We start from the raw sequence: 20,990 nt of genomic DNA on the forward strand, positions 1-20,990 counted from the left end.
TAACAGTCCTGGCTATCCTGGAACTTGCATTGTAGATCAGGCTGGCCTCAAACTCACAGAGAGCTGCCTATCCTTGCCTCCTGAGTGTTGGGATTAAAAGCATTTGACACCACTGCCTGGCCCTACTGACTTCTTTTTTCATTAATTGTTGTTACGTATTTACTTCCCCTCGCTGCCCCTTAACTCCAGATTCATCTCTCTCCCACCTCTGCCAACTCTTTTTGTCTTCTTCTTCCTCTTCCTTCTCCTCTTCTACTTCTCTCCTCCCTCTCCTCTTCTCCCCTTCCTGTTTTTGTTCTCCCTCTCGCCTCCCTCTTCCCTCTCCTCCTCTTCCTCTTCTATAACCCTGTGGTACCAAATTGTGCTGCTCACATACTTATTGTGTGGCACTGGTGCTTGAACAACCTAGCAGGGGCCACACCCTTAAAGAAAACTGACCCTCCCTCCTCCAGAAGCCATTAACTGTCAACTCTTCAGCTACAAGTGGGTGTTCAGGAACTCTTCTCCACTTGCAATCTGGTGCTGGGATTACAAGTACATGGCACCATGTTCAGCTTCATGTGGGTCCTGGTTATTTAACTCAGTTCCTTAATGCTTATAAAGCAAACACGTCACCAACTGAGCCATCTCCCCAGGCCCTCCACAGTGGACATATTTACGCCTACCTCTTAGCATACATGTGGAATGATTTCTGTTTTGTTTTTTGTTTTTGAAAAAGGATCTCACTGCGTATCCCTGACTGACCTGGAGCTTGCTAAACAGGCTTGCCTTGACCTCACAGAGATCCACCTGCCTCTGTTTCCCAAGTGCTGGAAATAAAGATGTATGCCACCACACTTGGCTGTAAAGGTTTTTTTTTTTGTTTGTTTGTTTTTTTGTTTTTTTTTTGAGAGTGAATTAAATTCTGTAAACAGGAAAAGTTAATTGTAGAATATTAGTATTTTAAAGTTTTGTAGAAACTGCCAGGTTGTCTTCATATAAGATAACTGATTGTCATTCCTAAAGATATGAAAGTATCCCCCTTAACCATACATGCCCTTGTCAACCTTTTAAATGTTACAGAATGGTGAAGAAAAATGTTATAATTTAACACTCCTCAGTCATTTGAAATTTCTTCATTGTGTAATAGTATTTCATTTTCTATTATGCTTATTTCCCTATTCTTTGATGTAGATATATTCACTTGTTTGTTTGTTTGTTTTTGAAACAGGGTTTCTTTGTGTAGCCCTGGCTGTCCTGAAACTCACTCTGTAGACCACACTGGCCTCAAACTCAGAGATCTGCCTGCCTCTCCCTCCCAAGTGCTAGGATTAAAGGTTTGAGCCATCACTGCTCAGCTTCAATTGTCTGTTGTTATATTGATACAGTATATTGTATATTCTCTTAGCCTAAGTATCCCTCTCCAACTCCATAATTTTACTGACAGTTTTTGATCATGTACTCATCAAAATAAATTTTAAAATAAATTTATTAATTCTTCTTTCTATTTCTTTTCCTGATAATGAGGAGATGTGTAGTTGAACTTTCTTTGGATTGCCAGCTTCCAAATAATGACATGGAGACTTCTTATTAAGTATGAAAACTTGGCCTTAGCTTAAGCTTGTTCCCAACTAGCTCTTATACTTTAAATTAACCTGTTTATGTTAATCTACGTTCTGTCATGTGACTTACTACCTTTCCTCAATACAGTGTATGTCTGACTTCCTCTATGTCTCACTGGTGAATTCCGTGCTTCTCAGATTCTTCCCCTAAGTTCCTTTCTCTCTCCCCAGAAATCCTGCCTATCCTCTCCTGCCTAGTTATTGGCTGTTCAGCTCTTTGTTAAACCAATCAGAAGGTGCCTTGGAAGAAACACATCTTCACAGTGTATAAAAAGATTATCCTACAACAGAGATGTCTTAAGCATTTTTGGTGGGCTTTAGTGAAAGGTTTTTGCTCTGTTTTCTGGGCTGGAATAGAACTCACTATATAGCTCATGTTGACCTTGAATTCATGGCAGTCCTCCTGCCCCAGTCTTTCAAGTGCTGAGAATTCAGGCATGTGATACCATGCCTGTTTTTTTTTTTTTTTTTGTGTGTGTGTGTATGTATTTGTGTGTGTGTGTGTGCGCGCGCGCGCGTGTGCATGTGCGTGCTCATGAGCATGCCCATGTGCAAGCATGTGCAATGCCTGTGGGTTCCCTGGAACTGACTGTTGTGAGCCATTGATGTGGGTGCTTAGAACCAAACTCTGGTCCCCAAGATGAATTTTAATAATACATTCAATTTTGTTTGTAGGCTTCCTAAGGCTTGCCTCAGATATGCTGGTGAACTAATCCTCATGTTTCCACAGTAGTCATGCTCTATTAAGGCCAGTGGTTCATGTAGTAGTGTATGCTGAATAATGAACCTGCTTCCAGGGAAAACACAAGGTTAGGGTCCTTCAAGACTGCTCACATATTTCATCAGTGTATTAATATGTAGCCTTGTTTAATAAATGTTTCTGTTTAAAGACACCTTAGTAACATACTGTTAATTCATCAGTATTGAATTCATAACAACACTAACTCATACCTGAATTCAGCTTAGCTAACATGTGCATTTTCTCCACAGATCATATCCTTCATGTGGTCAGCAATGTTAGATACTACTTTGCCACCATATTTGTTTTTTAATCAGTGAAATCAACAATGAAAAAGCAAAAGACTATGAAATATATTGCCAAGTGGACACTTACTTCTGGTATAACAGTTGAAACAAGAGGGATGAAGTCATCTTGTTTATTTCAGAGGAGAGCATGTGCATTGATGGTTCGGTTTTCCTCTGCATTGTGCTGTGTATGTTTGAAAGCGATTGTGAAAGACCTGTTAATTCTGGGTCACAAATAAAATTTAATGAGTTGCCAAATCTCAAGTCAAACGGTCTGTTGTAAATTCTCTTTGATGCTGCTAACGTATGCAAAGCTATTGGTCAATAAAATCTTCAAAGTGTGCAGAGACTGCACAGCAGGGGATCGATCCTTGGGGTGAGACTTCACATTTCTCTGCTGACCATGCTCACCAGGTTACTCAGACATCTATGCAGTCCTCCTGCCACTGCCAGCAGATTGCTGGGTTTCCAACCCTTTAATTTTTTTTTAAATGCTGTTATATCTTAGCATCAGAAATTCTATGTGGTTAATTTAAAAGTAAACTTAACTATTAAAAGCCATCTGTGGCTAGGTGTAGTAGCATATGCGTTCAATCCAACTAGCACACGGGAGACAGATCTCTGAATCGGAGGCTAGCCTGGTTTAAAGAGGGAGTTCCAATCCAGCCGGGGCTACATAGTCTCACTGTCTCAAAAACAAACTAAAGAAAAAAGTTAATTCTGTCTTCATGTGTTCTGTTTTGTTTTTTGTTTCTTGTTTGTTTTTATTTTTTGAGACAGGGTTTTTCTGTATAGCTGGCTGTCCAGGAACTTGCTCTGTAGACCAGGCTGGCCTTGAATTCACAGATATCCACCTGCCTCTGCCTCCCTCCTGAGTGCTGGATTAAAGGTGCACACCACCACCACCACCAAGCTTGTTTTGTTTTTTGTTTTTGAAAACCCACTGAGTCCAGTTAATACTGTCTGTATGTTCATGGGTGTAGGACCATTTATTATATGTTTTCTCTCATATGTGGACCCTAGTTTCAGATTTATAGATCTGTGCATTTAATTTGAATTCAGTGTAAAGTCAGGAAGCTGAAAAAGGCCCAATGAGAAGGGGAGTGGTGGTGAAAAAGTACATAAGGGGTGAAGGAATAGGATACATGTGAGGTGATTTATGAGAAACCCTTCTGGAAACCCACTACTTTGTAAAGAAATTTAAAAATACAATTGTAGCTTCTCATGTCTCAAATCCCTGAAGAAACTGACTGTCCCTTTCCTGGGAGCTATCCACTGCCAGTAGCTTTTTAGTTAAGGGTGGGACTTCATGCCCACTTTCCTAGTCTATACTAGTATTTTGTCTGGCTTGATCTTGCCCAGGTCTTGTGTATGCCGTCACAACTGCTGTGAATTCATTGTCTGGGAAACACCTTTCTTGTAGTCATTCACTGACTCTGGCACTTAAAATCTTTTCTGCTCCCTTTTACAAGATGATCCCCAAGTCCTGAGAGGAGGGGTCTTATATAGATGTCCCAATTAGCATAGGTCACTCCCCAGTCTCTTTGCACATTGACCAGATGTGCATCTGTATTAGTTGACATCTACTGCAGAAAGAAGCTTCTCTGACAAAGGTTGAAAGATACACTAATGTATGGGGATAACAAAAAGGTTTTAGGAGTTGGCTAATACTATGTCCATTTTAGTAGAAGAACAGTAGTAGGTTCTCTCCTAGGCCCTGGCCTGTCTAGCCACAAGTTCTTGGCCCTGATAACAGTGGCAGGTATGGGTTCTGTCTTGTGGAGTAGGCCTTCAATCCAATTAGAAAGTGTTTGGTTTCCCATAATATTTGTGCCAGTATTGTGCCAATAGGCATTTCTTGCCAAGTTGGTCTTGTTTTATTCATTTGTATTTTTAAATGTTGGATTGTTTGTATGTAGGTATGTACACCATGTGCGCACTTGGTTCCCAAGGGGGGGACAGAAAATGTCAAAAAGGTCATCAGATATCCTATAACTAGAGTTATAGACAATTGTGAAACTTGGGGCTTGAGAAATGGCTTAGCGGTTAAGAGCACTGAGTGCTCTTCCAGAGGACCTGGGTTCAATCCCCAGCACCCACATGGCAGCTCACAACTGTCTGTAACTCCAGTTCCAGGGGACCCTCACACAGACACACACAGGCAAAACACCAATGCACATAAAATAAAAATAAATCAATTAATTAAAAAAAAAGAGGGAGGGAGGCCTGAATGGCATGGAGGTTCCTGGAGCCCAGGGCTCACCCCTTCCCTCATTAAAAAAAAAAAAAAAATTGGTGAAACTTAATGTAGGATTTGGAAACTGAACCTTAGGTCCTTGCAAAAGCAGCAAGTGCTGAGCCATCTCTCCATCCCCTTAATTGTATTTTTAAATTACTTTACAAAGTAGTGGGTTTCCATAAGAGTTTTTCATAAATCATCTCACATATATCCTATTCCCTCACCCCTTACGTACTTTTTTTTCCACCACCCCATAATTTGAGAAATCCACAGAATCTGTTTAAAGAACAAAGGAATTTATTAGGGGAGAAAAACTCACTGTACAGAACAGAATTGTTACAGGTTCTGGAATGCTGTTCTGACCTACTGAGTCAGTCCTGCATTCAAGTCCCATGAGAGACTGCCTAGCCTACCTGCATCTCAGGTCTTAAAGGTAGCCTAGAGGCTACACCCCAGGGGGGCATGTACTTCAGGGTCATAGGCAGGTAGAGGGTTACCTACTGCATCTCTAGGGGCAGTGCTTCAAGGTCATAGAACAGCTATCCACTACATCTCTCCCTTTTGTCTAAATAAGAAAGTTCTAACCTAATATAAAACTATATACAATAGGAACAATTATCAAGTGTTGTCCAGGAGAGGGGAAAGGCAATAACCTAAACAAAAATAGAAATACAACCAGCAAGAACAACATCAAACAAGAGACATATACTAAAATCCAGAGATATCCAGAACATAGGTAAATGGCATGTTACAGAGATTATTCCAATAGCTGTCCTGTTCTGAAAAAATCTAACTTTAGTATCTGAAATGTTCTTAGCTAAGACATGTGAGGATCATAACTGTAACCATTTAGTCTTCAACTCCATCAAAGACCTGAGAGGAACATCATAATGCCTTAGCAAACAGAAAATGTAAGCAAGTAGTTTCTGAAAATTTTGCGGGAATAGACAGAAACAGCTGGTGGCCTGGACAGACACCTAAAAGTTTCTCAGCATTGTTGAGTCATCCATTTTGGCTACAGGCCTAGAATATCCGACAGACCATTTTCAGAAGCAGGAATTTTGAACAGCCATCTTACCCTGTCTTGGCAAGGTTCAGTTGTCACTTTTCCTTGTGTCATCCGGAAAGGACAGTGTTCATACTGTCAGCGGTCAAGACAAGGGCAGTTCTTTGCCCAGCAGATCATTTTGTGCCAAGAAGCCCAACATTCTCTTAGGAGTAGATCAATGCTGCCAGGAGCAATCATGTCTCATGTCAATAAAATTCTAAGTTATCAAAACATTTAAATGCCATATTCTCTAGGTCTATGAAGTGTTTGAAGATTACCTATCAATCTGATATAAGTTTCTGTAAATCTGGAAACCTAACTAACATAATTGTAGAAATGCTTCAAGGTCATAGAGCAGCTATCCACTACAACCCCGCATCTCATGGTCTTTTTTCAGCTTTCTGACTTTACATTGAATTCAAATTAAACACACAGATATATAAATTTTAAACTATGATCTGAATATGAGAGAGAACACATTGTGTTTTACTTTATGGGCCTAGGTTATAACACTTAGTATGATTTTTTTCAGTTCCATTCATTTACCTAAAAATTAATTTCATTTTTTCACAGTTGAATACAATTGCATTATGAATATATACCACATTTTTATCATCCATTCATCCACTGATAAACATCTAGGCTGAACATTGGAAGATGGGGCAGAAAGCTTTGAAGGGACAGAGGCAGTGGGTGATTATCATGAAATAGTGTGTTCTGGACAGGGCAGGGCGGTGCACATAATGAACTCACTGAAGCTGTAACAACATGCACAAGACCTATGCTATATCAACCAGATAAACTCACAGGATGCGAGGGGAGCTGGCTATCTCCTAGCTGTTGTGCATAGAATAGCAGATAGCATGGATGTGCAAGTATCTCTGTTGAGGATATGAGGTCCTTTGGGTATATTCCCAGGAGTGGTAGAGATGGATCATATGGTAGTTCTATTTTTAGCTCTTTGAGAAACTTCCGCACTGATTGCCTTAGTGGATGTGCCAATTTTCACTCCCTCCAACAGTAGATAAAAGTTCCCATTTCCTTATAGCCACACCAGCATTTGTTATCATTTGTTTTCTTTCTTTTCCTCTTTTTTTTTTCTTTTTGGAAACATGGTCTTACTGTGTAGCCCTGGCTGGCCTTGAAGGTTTATGTAGATCAGGCTGACCTTGAAGTCACAGAGACCCATCTGCCTCTGCTTCTATAGTGCTGGGATTAAAGGCATTCACCACTATGCCTGTACTTTCATTTATTTTCTTGATGGTGGCCAATGTGACTAGTCTGAAACAGAATCTCAAATTAGTTTTAATTTGCATTTCCCTAATGAGTAATGATGTTAAACAGTTTAAAATGTTTACTAGTCACTTGTGTGTCTTCTTTTGAGAACTCTATTTAGTTCCCTATCCCTCTTTTTTGATTGGATTGCTTATTCCTCATATATTCTATATAATCATTTGCCAAATGTTTCACTGTCAAAAGTTTTTTCCCATTTAAAAGCTGTTTCTTCACTCATTTGTCAGTTTGCTTTGTAGAAGCCTTTTAATTCAATGAGATTCCATTTGTTGATTATTGACCTTATTTCTTGAGTGTACTCCCTATTTTTTCCTTTGTCTTTTCTATTAAGATCAGTCCACTTGCTGGGCGGTGGTGGCACATGCCTTTAATCCCAGCACTCGGGAGGCAGAGCCAGGCGGATCTCTGTGAGTTCAAGGCCAGCCTGGGCTACCAAGTGAGTTCCAGGAAAGGCCAATGCTACACAGAGAAACCCTGTCTGGGGGGGGAGGGGAGAAAAAAAGATCAGTCCACATGAGTCTATTTAATAGGTAATAGGTATTTATTAAGATATAAATTGAGGAAATACACATGAATACAGAACGGAGTAGACAGCTGAAGTCATCCTCTGATCTGAGTGGGAGTGAATCCACCTTGAAGGCAGCAGGGTGAAGGGGCATGTTACTCTTCTCCATTCCTTATAAGAAAGAGGTCAGCACAATGGCAAGAAGCACCACCTCCTTTGGGCCCTATAGCCCAAAGTCATGGGGGGAGCAAATACCATTATACTTTTCTATCTGTCTCTGTCTGTCTGTCTCTGTCTCTCTTTTGTGAGACAGGGTTTCTCCATGTAACAGCCTTGGGTGTCTTGAAACTCACTTTGTAGACCAGACTGGCCTTGAACTCAAGAGATTCACATACCTCTGCTTCTCAAGCACTGGGATTAAAGGTGTGCATCACTACCACCAGGCCCTACTTTTTCTTTCAACAGTTTCAGAGTTTCGGTTCTTACATTGAGGTCCTTGATTCATTTAGAAATGATTTTAGAGCATGGTGAGAAATAAGGATCTAGATCCATTTTGCTACATATAGTTATACAGTTTTCTCAGCAGCATTTGCTGAAAATGCTTCTTTTCTCCAATGTGTAATATGGCTCTGCAGTATAATTTGAAATCAGATGTGGTGATTCCTCCCCCAGTATCCTTTTGCTGAGGATTGCTTAGGCTATCTGGGGTCTCTTATGCTTCCATGTGCATTTTAAGATTTTACAACAGCAGGAAACACTGCGGCGGAGCAAATACCACTACAGTCATGACAGAAATATTTGCTAGGGATGGTAGTCTGGTGTAGATGTAACCGTCTTGTTAAATAAGAAACACAGAGCCAAATACAGAGTTAAAAGCCAAGAGGTCAGAGCAGTAGCTAAGAGCTGGGATTAAAAACCTTACCCTTCACTACCACTGCTGTCTTACCTCTCCGCAAGAGACCTACTTCCTGTGTGTCTGTCTTCTTATAGACTTTCTGTTCTGCCTTCTCATTGGTTGTAAACGCAACCATATGACCTCCTCGTCACTGCCCATCTATACAGACCTCCAGATCTTCTATGGTTGGTATTGAGATTAAAGGCGTGTGTCTCCATGCTGGTGGTATCCTTGAACACACAGAGCTCTGCCTGTCATGTGATCAGGATTAAGGGCGTGTGCTACCACTGCCAGACTTCTGCTATGGCTTGCTATTAGCTCTAACCCCCAGGCAATTTTATTTATTAACATACAAATAAAATCACATTTTATTACATATAAAATATCACCATAGCCTGGGTTGGAGGTTGTTGTCTTTCAGAACTTGAAACACATTTGTGTAGGCCTTCCTGCCTTCTGAGAGTTCAGTTGAACAACATGGTGTTATTCTTTATATTTAGTTTCATAATTATTAATGATGAAGGGAGGTCTTTCTAATCTTGTCTGTTTGGAGTCCTAATTGCTTCCTGCATCTGGATTGGTATCTGTTTTCCTAGTTCTGAGAAATTTCCCATTATGACTATTTAAAAAACGCTCTTCTTCTATGCCCATTTATCTGTATATTTGGCCTTTTCAAAGTGTCATATCCATTTTGGATTCTTCCTGGTACCTTATTAGCTTATTTTTGTCCTTGTTGGATTGTTCCAATTTATCTACTTTGTCTTCAAGCTGAGTTAGTCTGTTCTTTTCTTGATCCATTCTATAGATGAGACTTGCTACAGTTTTTTTTATTTGATGTGTTATATTCTTCATTTCCATCATTTTAGATCATTTTCCTCAGTATTTCTGTTTGTTGAGTTCATATTTCATATTTTTCACCTTTATTTTATTTACTTGTTTGTGTTCTTATTCAGGAGCTTTTTTTCTTTGCTTTTTTTTCAACGTATTTATAATCATTTAAGTTCTCTGTGCAAGATTTCATCTAACTCACTCTTAGTAAACGCCATTGCTGTAGGATTAGTAATTTTTGGCGGTGTTATGTTGTCTTGGTGTCTCATATTTCTCTGTTACTGCGTTGGGACTTACTTGTGGTGTTATTTCTTGCTAGGTTTGTTAGTTTTTTAGCTATATTCTTTTCATGGAAGTATTTGTAATATTCAAGTCAAACTTGGATGTGGTAGAGTTGAGTGTGTAGTTTAGAAAATAGTTCCTCAGCCCAGGAGCTAAGGCTACTTAGTGTAAACTTGACATTATTCCACGAGTAATGTGTTAACTGGGATGACATCAATAGTTGCTGGGTGTTTTCATTATGCAGTGGCTACTTTGACTTTAATAACTCTTGGAAGATAAGCAACCAAGGGTATTATAGAGTATATTTAAATTTTAACTAAACATATGGGTGGGAGAAGAGTACAGTGGATAGGATGAGAATTAAATATTAGTTCTACTTTGAAAAGAAAAAAATGAGGTGGGTAAAGTAGCTGTAAGGGAAAACTTCAGATACTTTTGGGGTCCATGGATTCTATTTGTTTATTTAAAAAATTATTATTTTGATTTGTGTTTGTGTGTATGCAGGTGTGTGAATGTGTGTTCATGCACACTATGTGCACTTGTGAGTCATCTGATACAGGCTCTGGGTACTGAAACTGGCCCCCTACAAGAGCAGTTAGCACTTTTAACCACTGAGCCATCTCTTTAGCTCCAGATCCATAGATTTTTAGAGATTATTACATTTTTGGAAGGTTGCAACCAAGAAGAAAAAGGAGGCTGGGATAAGAACGAGAGAAGGAAGAAAACACATAGGGAGAAGAAGAGTAATGAGATGAAGCTGAAAAGTGTAAGAAAGTATGTCTTATGGTATCTGGGTGGAGAAACATAAACACCAGTCCTGTATTCTAACTGAGCAATATACAAGTACACTCAAAACAGTCACGAGGCATGTATGCAAGAGTGGAAATTAAATATGTGTAAGTAAGAAATAAAAAAAGAATACTTAAAGAATGAGTTGCTGGCACAGCTGTGATGTGTGGAAGGTTAAAGTTCTCATATTTGTCTGGCTTTATCTAGTCTGGCTTCACTTGACACCATATGTAGAGGGTTGAGTAGGATCCACTGGTCTCTGGAGTGCTGGTGTTCTGGTGTGTGGTAGAGCAGAGGTGGTAAATCCCTTCCTAGTAGTTCCCTTGGATCCCTTCATGCCACTGAGATCTCAAGGGAGCAGCAGTTCCCTTGCAGTTTCTGCTATCCTTTCCTGGGGCAGCTTTCATGTATTTATGATTTTAAATTGCAATGTAGTTGGATGGAAATAATATTAGTTGTTAGTCAGAAATTATTACAGGTGATTATAAAAAGTCATCTTGTAAAAAATGGGGTTGGATGTGCTATCTTGGAGTAGTTTGGGTAATGGGGTCCATCCTACAGATAGATCATCAGACCTAAGAGTATTTCAAAAGTCAGTTCACACAGAGTGGTGTGGTGTGTCTGCAGCCCAGTTCAAAGGTTCATCTGTCCATGTGTCTGAGCTCCATTTAACAGTCCCCCCCACTGCATTTTAAGTATCCTGAACCATTTGTACCCCATTTTGATCCTCAGCATCCCCTCTTCTGCTCTCCTTTGTGTAATCCACTAATTTTTGTTACTCATCTTTTTGTAGAATAGTGACACCTAGTGGCAGGTTTTTTTCTGAGAAAGGCTATGTGGCGATAAAGGTTTTCAATATTTTTGTACTTTCACACATGCTTTGTATTTTGATTGGATTTAGAATTTAGGGAAGAAATTTATATATCATCAATCTTTAAAAAATGTTTCCCTTTAAAAATGTTTTAGCTTCTAGTGATGTTTCTGAGAAATCTGATACTTGAAGATGGCCCTCTGGTTAAGACTGCTTGCAGTTCTTTCAGAGGACCAGAGTTTAGTTCCCAGCACACACTTTGGGCTGCTCACAAACTCCTGTAACTCCATTTCCAGGGGATCCAATAGCCTTTTCTGGTTCCCATTGGTGTCTGCATACATTTGAGTGCCAATTCTTCCTGTTCCAGAAAAACACACACACAGTCACACACTTAAAAAAAAAAATCTTTAAGAAATCTGGAACTGTCCTGATCAGCAACCCTTTACATATGGCCATGTTTGTCTTTCTGCCTTTTGAGTGCTTTTTTTTTTTAGGTTGTTTGAGACAGGGCTGTTTCAGCCCTGGCTGAATTCGGTTTGTAGACCAGGCTGGCCTCAAACTCACAGAGATCAGCCTGCCTTTGTCTCCTGACTTCTGGGAATAAAGGTGTGTGCCACCACTGTCTAGCCATTAACCACTATTTTGACCACACCACCACAGGCTGGTTTTAGATTTTTTTTACATAATATATTTTGAACATGTTTCCCCCTTCACCAATTCTTCCTAGAGCTGGTTATTTTATTTGCATGTGTGTGTATGCAAAAAGGTGTGCATGTTCCTAGTGAATGTTTGTAGGTCAGTGGATAACTTGTGGAAGCTGGTTTTTTTTTCTACTCTGTGTGTTCCAGGTATGGAACTCAGGGTGTCAAGGTTGGAAATAACTGCCTTTAGCAGCTAAGCCATGTTACCAATCCCAGTGGTTAGTTTTAACTGTCAATTTGATACAATCCATAATAACTTTGGAAGTTTCTGTGAGGGATCTTTCTATATCAGGTTGGCCTGTTTAAACGTTGTGTTAGCTAGTTAACAGTTGTGGTCCCTGTCTTAGAGTTTCTATTGCTGTGACGAAACACCATTTGACCAAAAAGCAAGTTGGGGAGAAAAGGGTTTATTTAGCTTACACTTCCATTTTTATGTTCATTATTGAAGGAAGTCAGGATAGGAACTCAATCAGGGCAGGATCCTGGAGGCAGGAGCTAATGCAGAAGCCATGGAGGGGTGCTGCTTACTCGTTTGCTGTCCCTGGCTTGCTCAGCCTGTTTTCTTATAGAACCCAGGACCACCAGCCCAGGAATGGCACCACTGACAGTGGGCTGGGCCCTCCCCCATTGATCACTAATTGAGAACATGTATTACAGCTGGATCTCATGGAGGCATTTCCTCAACTGAGGCTCCTTCCTCTCTGATGACTCTAGCTTGTGTCAAGTTGACACAGAGCTAGCTAATACAGTCCCTTTGCTGCCTTCAGCAAGCGTTAGAGGATAAACAAACTTGGGTAGTAGGGCATATACTAATTTTAGTAACTAAGATTAGGCATGGGAGGTAAGTAGGTAAGCAAAGATAGGGATAAGTATTAGATTTAGATCAACTTTGAAAATAAAAAAATAATTGATATGGTGGGCAATAAACTGGGATGGGAAAGCCCAAATACTTAGGACGAACGGATTTTAGAGACTGTTAAAGCTAGGGATGGTGTAATCAAGAAATAAAAAGAGAGGTCTAAGGCTGGGAGAAAAAAGAAGACAGGAGTAAGAGGAGAGTGTATGAGGGGCAGGTGGAAAGTACAAGGAGAAAGTGCACAGTAAACGAGTGGGTAGAGAAATACACAGAACAGTCTAGAAACCATCAGGACATGTACAGGCAAGGGTGGGAATTAATAACACGAAGTAAGAAATTAGAATAGTACTCTATGGAATACATTTCTGGCACAGTTGTGCTGATTGGAAAGGTGAAGGTGTCACATCTCTCTGGCTCCAGCAGGCTCCATTTGGTGCTTGGGAGAGAGGCTTGAGTGGCAGCTCTCAGTCTTTGCAGCCTTCCTGCTCCCTGGTCCCAGTGATTCTGGCCTGCAGAGGAGAGAGGTGGTAAATCCTTTCATTATGCTTCTGTCAGACCCCATGTAATTGTTTTTAATGAGACAGGCCAAGGTTTCTGTGTTACCTATCAAGCAGAATTATTGTGAAGGAAATTTGCTTTTGACAATAACAGATTACTTAGAACATGAAGAATTAAGCATTGTTTACTTTGAAATTTGTAATCCATACCCTTCAATGTTGTCTGTTTTGCCAGATACTGATAGTATGAAGCCACTGGAGGGTGTGAGAATTCTGGATCTAACAAGGTTTGTGTTGGATTATCTTCAGTTTAGTGATTGAGTCTCCCCCCCCCTTTTTTGAAAAGTAAGTTGTAGATGTAACCAACAATCTTATTAAATAAGAAATACAGAAACTGAGGTCAGAGCTCAGAGCTCAGAGCTAAAATCTCACCCTTTCTCCTGCCGTGTCCCATCTTCCCGAAAAGAGAGCTATATCCTGTCTGTTCGTCTATTTATAGTATTTTATTCTGCCTTCTTATTGGTTGTAAACCCAAACACGTGACTGCCTCGTCACTGTCTGAATGTACAGCCCCCTAGGTCTTAACGGCATATGTCTCCAATGCTGGCTGTATCCCTGAACACACAGAGATCTATGGGATTAAAGGCGTGTGCCACCACTGCCACACTCTTGCTGTGGCTCTAATAGCTCTGACCCCCGGGCAACTTTATTTATTAACATACAATCAAAATCACATTTCAGTACAATTAGATTACCACCACAGTAAGTATTTTTTTAAATACTTACTTTGAAATTTTGGCGAATAAACAGAAAAGAAATTCTGGACTGTCATTATTTTCAAAGACAGTAAGTGTAGTATTTATGAATTTTTCCATTATACATATTTGTGCATAATTAAATTTTCTTCCAAATTGGAACTATACAGAAGTTATGCTTTTACCTATATTTTAAATGTACCAATATATTTTGAATAGTTTCCTATGCTCACTAAGTTAATGAAAGATGACATTAATAAATGTCACCCAGTCTCCTGAATAAGGTTTTTATATGCAAATCTTTGCTTTTGTTTTAATTTCTTCTTCAGGATAAAATTCTAGAAATAAAGTTCTTGCATCAGAGGGGCTATAATTTTTTAAAGCTCCTGATAAATACTAAAAATTACAATTTTAGCAAGTTTGATCATTGTTAGTGTTATATGAGTTTGTGTTAATTGACTTAAAATAGTTAATACATAGATTTTCAAAATGGTCATTTATCTATTATTCTTTGACATTATAGAGTACTGGCAGGACCTTTTGCCACGATGAATTTAGGCGACCTTGGAGCAGAAGTTATAAAGGTGGAAAGACCAGGTAAATCTATTTACCTTCAAGAAGTAGAGTCAGGTTAGTACATGTTCTTGGTAGTTCTTTAAATAATCCAGGATTAGTGTACCCATAAACGGAGTGAGAAAATAATGGAAATGAGGCATTTTCTCCACTTTCCATCTTTCTCTGTATCTATATTAATTATCTTGTACTTATATGTATCAAGAACAGGCTCAAGCCCGTTCCCTCTCATATACTGGAAAGTTCTGTTACGATAGTAATTACAGTGCTGATAGCTGCACCAAGTGCTGGCCAAAGCTCTAAGCCCTCCACTGACGTTTGTTTAATCTTTGCAACAACTCTATATGCTGATGAACTCGTTATAATGTAACACTGAGAAAGGCATCAAGATGTAAGGTGATTTGCTTAAGCTCACACATTTAATAAAGAATGTACAAGTACTCAGTTCTGATCCTGATGCTACTAAGCCCCAATGAGTGGTCCCATGGGTTAGTGTGACTATACTCCCTGACTTGGGGCTAAAGGGCAAAGGAGCAGAAAAAGAAGGAAATAGAATACAGATAGAGAGAAGGAAAAAGAATCAAAGTTCTTCTACAGGAGACCGCAAAACCCAACCTATGTCATTATTTTCAAATAAAAGAAATATTTTGCCATTTTACTATCATAAAAGTTTGAGGGAAAAGGCAAATTTTAGATAAATCTTTGGAAGTCTTTACTTTTAAAATTTATTTGTTTATTTGTTTATTTATTTATTTATTTATTTATTTATTTATTTATTTATTTATAGTAGCATCTCTTTACCTAACCCAGATTGGCCTGGAGCCTTAAAGCCTCATATTCCAGTGCTAGAATGTAACATCTTTCCACCTCATTCTTTCTCCTTTTAATACAAAGCAAACATCCTCTGTGCATACATTTCTCACTTTATTTGGTGTCTTTTTAGTATTTTAGCAAACTGTTAGTTCATGCTGTTATTGATAAAATGCTCAGGAAAGTGTCAATGTAGCATGCCCCTGTTCTCTAACAAGTGTTTATGCATAATCCCTATTCTTCTTGTCCTCTACATTATTCTTTTTTTTTTTTTTTTTTTTTGGTTTTTCGAGACAGGGTTTCTCTATGTAGCTTTGCGCCTTTCCTGGAACTCACTTGGTAACCCAGGCTGGCCTCAAACTCACAGAGATCCGCCTGCCTCTGCCTCCCAAGTGCTGGGATTAAAGGCGTGCGCCACCACCGCCCAGCTCTCTACATTATTCTTTAGCTTGTTTATTTTGGAGTTTTCCAAAATTATCGTTATTATTCTGTGTGATGATGTCCCCTGTAATCTCAGCACTGGAGAGGTGGGAGCAAAAGGATCAGTAGTTCAAGGTCATTCTTTACCACCTAAGAAGTTCTAGGCCAGCATGTGCTAAATAATAACACGTCTCAAAAAATGATGAAACTATATTATCATTTGTTTTCAAAGATTTGATCCTTAAGGACCTGGGGCAGAATTCTCAAATCAGTGAGAATGGCCTAGTCCAGTTCCATAGTAGCTATTTATCTACAAGATTAAAAGATAGTAATTTATAATAGTATGAACTTATTAATTTAGAATAAACAATAAGCCCTTCAAAGTAGAATACCTGGAAGACTCGATTTCCTGCTAAATAGATTTTCATAAGAGCCTGAAACAGTTAGCAGAAAATTCTCATCAACATCAAGGTGAATATCATCATTGCATCCGTTGAGCCTGGGCTTGTCAATCTTGACTGGCAGAAGTGCTTATCAAGTGCTGCTTTCCAGAGGCAACACCTCACCTACCCAGTCAGTGATATACTCCACTTTTTGTCTTTGCTGGATATGCTGGGGAATGCTGAACTTCCTACCTCCCACTCCAGGTTCTGTAAAGTTTTAGCTTCCTTATTCCAGTCCTATTTCAATACCATACCTCCTCCTCCTCTTATTCTTTTCTTGGGTTTTTTTGAGACAGGGTTTCCCTGTATAATATCCCTGCCTGTCCTGAAACTCACTTTGTAGACCAAGCTGGCCTCAAACTCACAGAGATCTATCTGTCTGCCTCTACCTCCCATTTGCTGGGATAAAAGGCTTGTGCCACCACCAGCCGGCTCATACCTGTTGTTGATTCTTTTTTTTTTTTTTTGAGAGAGAGAGAGAGACAGAGACAGAGACAGAGAGACAGAGACTTGTTGCTAGGTAGTTCATGCTGGTCTTGAACTCATGATCTTTCTGCTGAAGCATCCTCAGGGTTGAGATTTCAGGCCTCAGTTTAGACCACTGCTTTTGTTGCATCATCTGTCCCTAGACAGAACATCCATTCTAATTCTCTTGTCATTTTAGCTGGTAACCAAGCTAACATTTGTATTTATATTGCTCTGTGGATTTTCTATCTCTACTTAATAGGAACTGGGAATAAAGGCAGACTGCCACACCCACCTGAATTTTATATGGGTTCTGGGGTTTGAACTGTGGTCTTTATGCTTGTGCAGCAAGCACATTATTTACTTCTGAGTCATTGCCCCAGTCTCTATTTAGGCTTTTCTGATTGTAGAGAAATATAGATATATATAGTTTTGTTTATTTGAGATAGGGTTTCTCTGTGTAGCTTTGGAGTCTGTCCTGGAACTCACTCTGTAGACCAGGCTGGCCTCAAACTCACAGAGATCTGCCTGCCTCTGCCTCCTGAGTGCTGGGATTAAAGGTGTGCGCCACAACCACCTGCTTTACAGAAATATTTTATAGATTATTAGTCATTGTTGTATACTCAGCCCTTTATGTTACTTTAGCATATATACTCACATTATTATTCAGATTTAAATAATATGTAACACATATCTTTTGTTTACTCTATACTTTCATTTCATACTCAATGTTAGGAAATAATGAAGGAACTGATCAACATGCTTGACAAAAACTGAAAAAATGTCCCCCTAAGTTGGCTGTTTATCAGCTCTAAAGACCACTAACAAAATACTTCCTTCTGGATTTTGACCTTCAATACTACAAGTTAGTGAAAGTGAATATGGAATGATTTAGTAGTTGGCATTAAAAAGTGGATATCTGGAAAGTTCTGTTGAGCTACAGAAGCCCCCAAGGGGTAAGGATTCCTTAGGATGAGTTGACCTTGTTCAGATACCTGAGAGTATGCACAGAGTGAGCCTGCTGGTTTGCAATTAACAGCTCATATTATCATTTACAGGAGCAGGTGATGACACACGAACTTGGGGACCTCCTTTTGTGGACACAGAAAGTACATATTTTCTCAGTGTTAATCGAAATAAAAAAGTAAGACTATTTCCTGTTTTTGCTTTATTTGTGTATTTCTTTTGGCACTTACAAAACTTTTAATATCATGGCTCGCTTTTATACTTAACTAATATTTCAGATATTCATGATCACATCCAAGCAATAGAGTTTGTATTACTCTTCTCCTCTACTAAATAACTTAAGAAATTATGAGAATTCGTAATTGAAATGTTCTGTGAAAGACAAGTAATTTGGTTCTTTACATTTATTGCTTCTCTATTGGTATTATACAGCATTACCACTGAAACATATTTACTGTGATCCTTGCTGTTGATTGTAAATGAAGTCAATAAAGATGACTTAAGTATTTGTTCATACAGAAACTAAGCTTACTTTACAATGAGAATTTGTGTGGTATGAATGGCTCTGCTATTGAACTGCCAATGATGATGAGAAGGCTTATGAAAACATTTTAATGTCTATGTTTTGATTTTTAGAGTATAGCTGTTAATATCAAGGATCCGAGAGGGGTGAGAATCGTCAAAGAGGTACAGTATGTGCTATGGCATCTTAGTGCTTGGGTTCTTATTAGGGATTTGGATATCTGGGAAAAGGTCTTAAAACTGTTTTATTGCCAACCTGTAAGTTGTGGCTATAAACCCTGTTTATTAATTTGTGTGTGTGTGACTTGTTTCTCACTAGTGTTTTGGATTTAAAAAAAATTATTATGTATACAGTGTTCTATCAGCATGTATGCCTGCATGCCAGAAGATGGCACCAGATCTCATCACAGATGGTTGTGAGCCACCATGTAGTCATTGGGAGTTGAACTCAGGTCTTCTGGAAGAGCAGCCAGTGCTCTTAACCTCTGAACCATCTCTCCAGTTCCTGTGCTTTGGATTTTTAAATTTTAATTAAGATGTAATTACATCATCACCCCTTCTTTCAACCCTTCTCATGTCCAGCCCCCCTTACTTCCTCTCAAATTTATGGCCTGTTTTTCTTTAATTATTACTGTTACACACATACATATGTTAATAAATATATAAAGGCAACACACTGAATCCATTAAATGTTGCTTGTATGTTTATGAGTTGACATTTTTTTTAGTAAGCATGGTGCTCTCAATAATTTATTTGTTGCATTGTAATTAAAGTCCTCATGTTATAGGTTGGGCTCTTTTGGCACCAGATTCTGGACTTACACTTTCTCCTCAAAGCCTCACAAATTTTTGTGTAAATGAAATATTAGAATTTTTATTTTTGGGCCAGTGAGATGGCTCAGGTGGTGAAGGTGCTTCCTGCCAAGAGGATCTGAGTTCAATCCTAGAACCTACATGATGGAAAGAGAGAACCGATTCCCATAAGTTGTACCCTGACTTCCACATGCATGTTTGGCATGTGCATGATCATGCACATACAAACAAACAAACAAACAGTTTGGCTTGGGTTTGGTTTGAGGTTTTGAGACAGGGTTTCTCTGTATAATCCTGACTGTCCTGGAATTCACTCTGCAGATCAGGTGGCCTTGAACTCAGAGATACCCTGTCTCTGCTTCCTGAGTGCTGGGATTAAAGGCGTGCACTACTTGTAACTAAATAAATGTGGTTTTTGTTTTTTTGTTTGTTTTTTTAAAAAAAATCCTCATTGCTATGGAAGGTGATTGAGTGGCATGGGATATAAATGGTATCCTAGAGATCACATAACTAATGTTAAATTTGGCCTAAAGCTATCATATTTGTAGTAAATCGTAACTTAATTTATCAAATAAACTATTTTTGGCTATATTAATATGATAAACAATGAACTCTTAATCACAACAACAAAACTTTAGCCAATCTTAGGCTGCCAGCTGATAAGATGGTCATTTTTGGATGTGATTTCTTTTTGTTTATAAGTGTTGGCTACCCACATTGCTGTGTGAAGTTCCTTGGATCTCTCCTGCTTCTCAGCATTGCCTGATACATGCATCATTCTTTTTAGAAATAAACTCTATTAAATTTAATATTTACTTTAATCAAGTTTTTTGGCTTTTAACATAAATAGGGGGAAAGCTGACATTTGAACATGGGATCACAACCTTTAGAAACCACACGTTCATTGGCATGTTTTTCCAGATGTTCAACATTTCCAGATCTGATCTTAGCGTGTTTTTCTTCTGGGGTAGTATTACACAGTGGTTAAGAATATGCGTCTTGACATGAGATTTGAACTCTGCCTCCTTTCCTTGCAAGCTATGTAAATTTAGGTAGATTATTTCCTTGTGCCTCAATGTTCTCATCACTAAAGTAGGATTAGTACTGTAACTTCTTCCCATGGTGCTTAGAATTAAGCTAATATGTCTTAAAGTCTTAGAAGAGCTCTTGCTGTATATCACCCACAATTATTATCACTTATTTCCTGATGTGAATGTGATTGGCTGCATCATGTGAGATAAATTTTATTTGTTCATCATCACTAAGATTTTCAATTCACTTTAATGGATTTATATCCATTTGGTTAGGGAACCAAGTTTCAACCAAATTTAATTTTTTTTAAAGCCAAAGAATCAACTTTAGCTTTATTGCTATAAAACTCTAAGAGCCACTTCTGTGATTCACCTGTGGAAGCTTGCCAAAGCCCCAAACAGCATTACTCTCTGCCATTGACACCTCTACTACAATTGAGCCTGCTAGATCTTGTGATCCAAGTGGCACAACAGCCCATATAGCAGCCTGGACCTGTTGAAAAGCCTTCTCCTGGTCTAGACGCTACTGAAAATCAACAGCTTTCCAACTCATTTGCTGTATGGGTTAGAGTAACACAATCAAGTGAGGAATGTACTTCCTTCAAAACCCAAATAGGCCTGCCAAGCCTTGTGCTTCTTTCTTGGTGGTAGAAGGGGAAGGGTGCATCTACTTATTTTTCACCTTAGAAGGGATAGCTCAGTGAGTCTTATAGCACTGAATTCCTAGACATTTTACTGAGCTAGAAGGCTCTTGAATTTTGATTGTACTTGTTTATCATCTTCTCTTGTGCATATTCTTTACCAACAAGTCCAGAGTAGTTG

The 20,990-nt window shown here is 38.9% G+C and overlaps 1 protein-coding gene across 4 annotated transcripts in view; it reads left to right on the forward strand.

The window, feature by feature from the left end:
* Sugct (succinyl-CoA:glutarate-CoA transferase) overlaps positions 1–20,990 on the forward strand; it is a 737,591-nt gene that overhangs the window by 7,235 nt on the left and 709,366 nt on the right. For 3 of the 4 annotated variants that reach the window (XM_037205923.1, XM_037205925.1, XM_037205924.1), the window contains exons 2-5: positions 13,607–13,658; positions 14,650–14,756; positions 17,896–17,981; positions 18,440–18,490. In XM_037205923.1, coding sequence (XP_037061818.1) covers positions 13,607–13,658; positions 14,650–14,756; positions 17,896–17,981; positions 18,440–18,490 — 296 coding nt within the window. The remainder of the gene's footprint in view (positions 1–13,606; positions 13,659–14,649; positions 14,757–17,895; positions 17,982–18,439; positions 18,491–20,990) is intronic. The other variant, XM_028860083.2, reaches the window with a different exon arrangement.

This window comes from Peromyscus leucopus, chromosome 5 (genome assembly GCF_004664715.2).
Source record: "Peromyscus leucopus breed LL Stock chromosome 5, UCI_PerLeu_2.1, whole genome shotgun sequence".
Classification (NCBI taxonomy): domain Eukaryota; kingdom Metazoa; phylum Chordata; class Mammalia; order Rodentia; family Cricetidae; genus Peromyscus; species Peromyscus leucopus.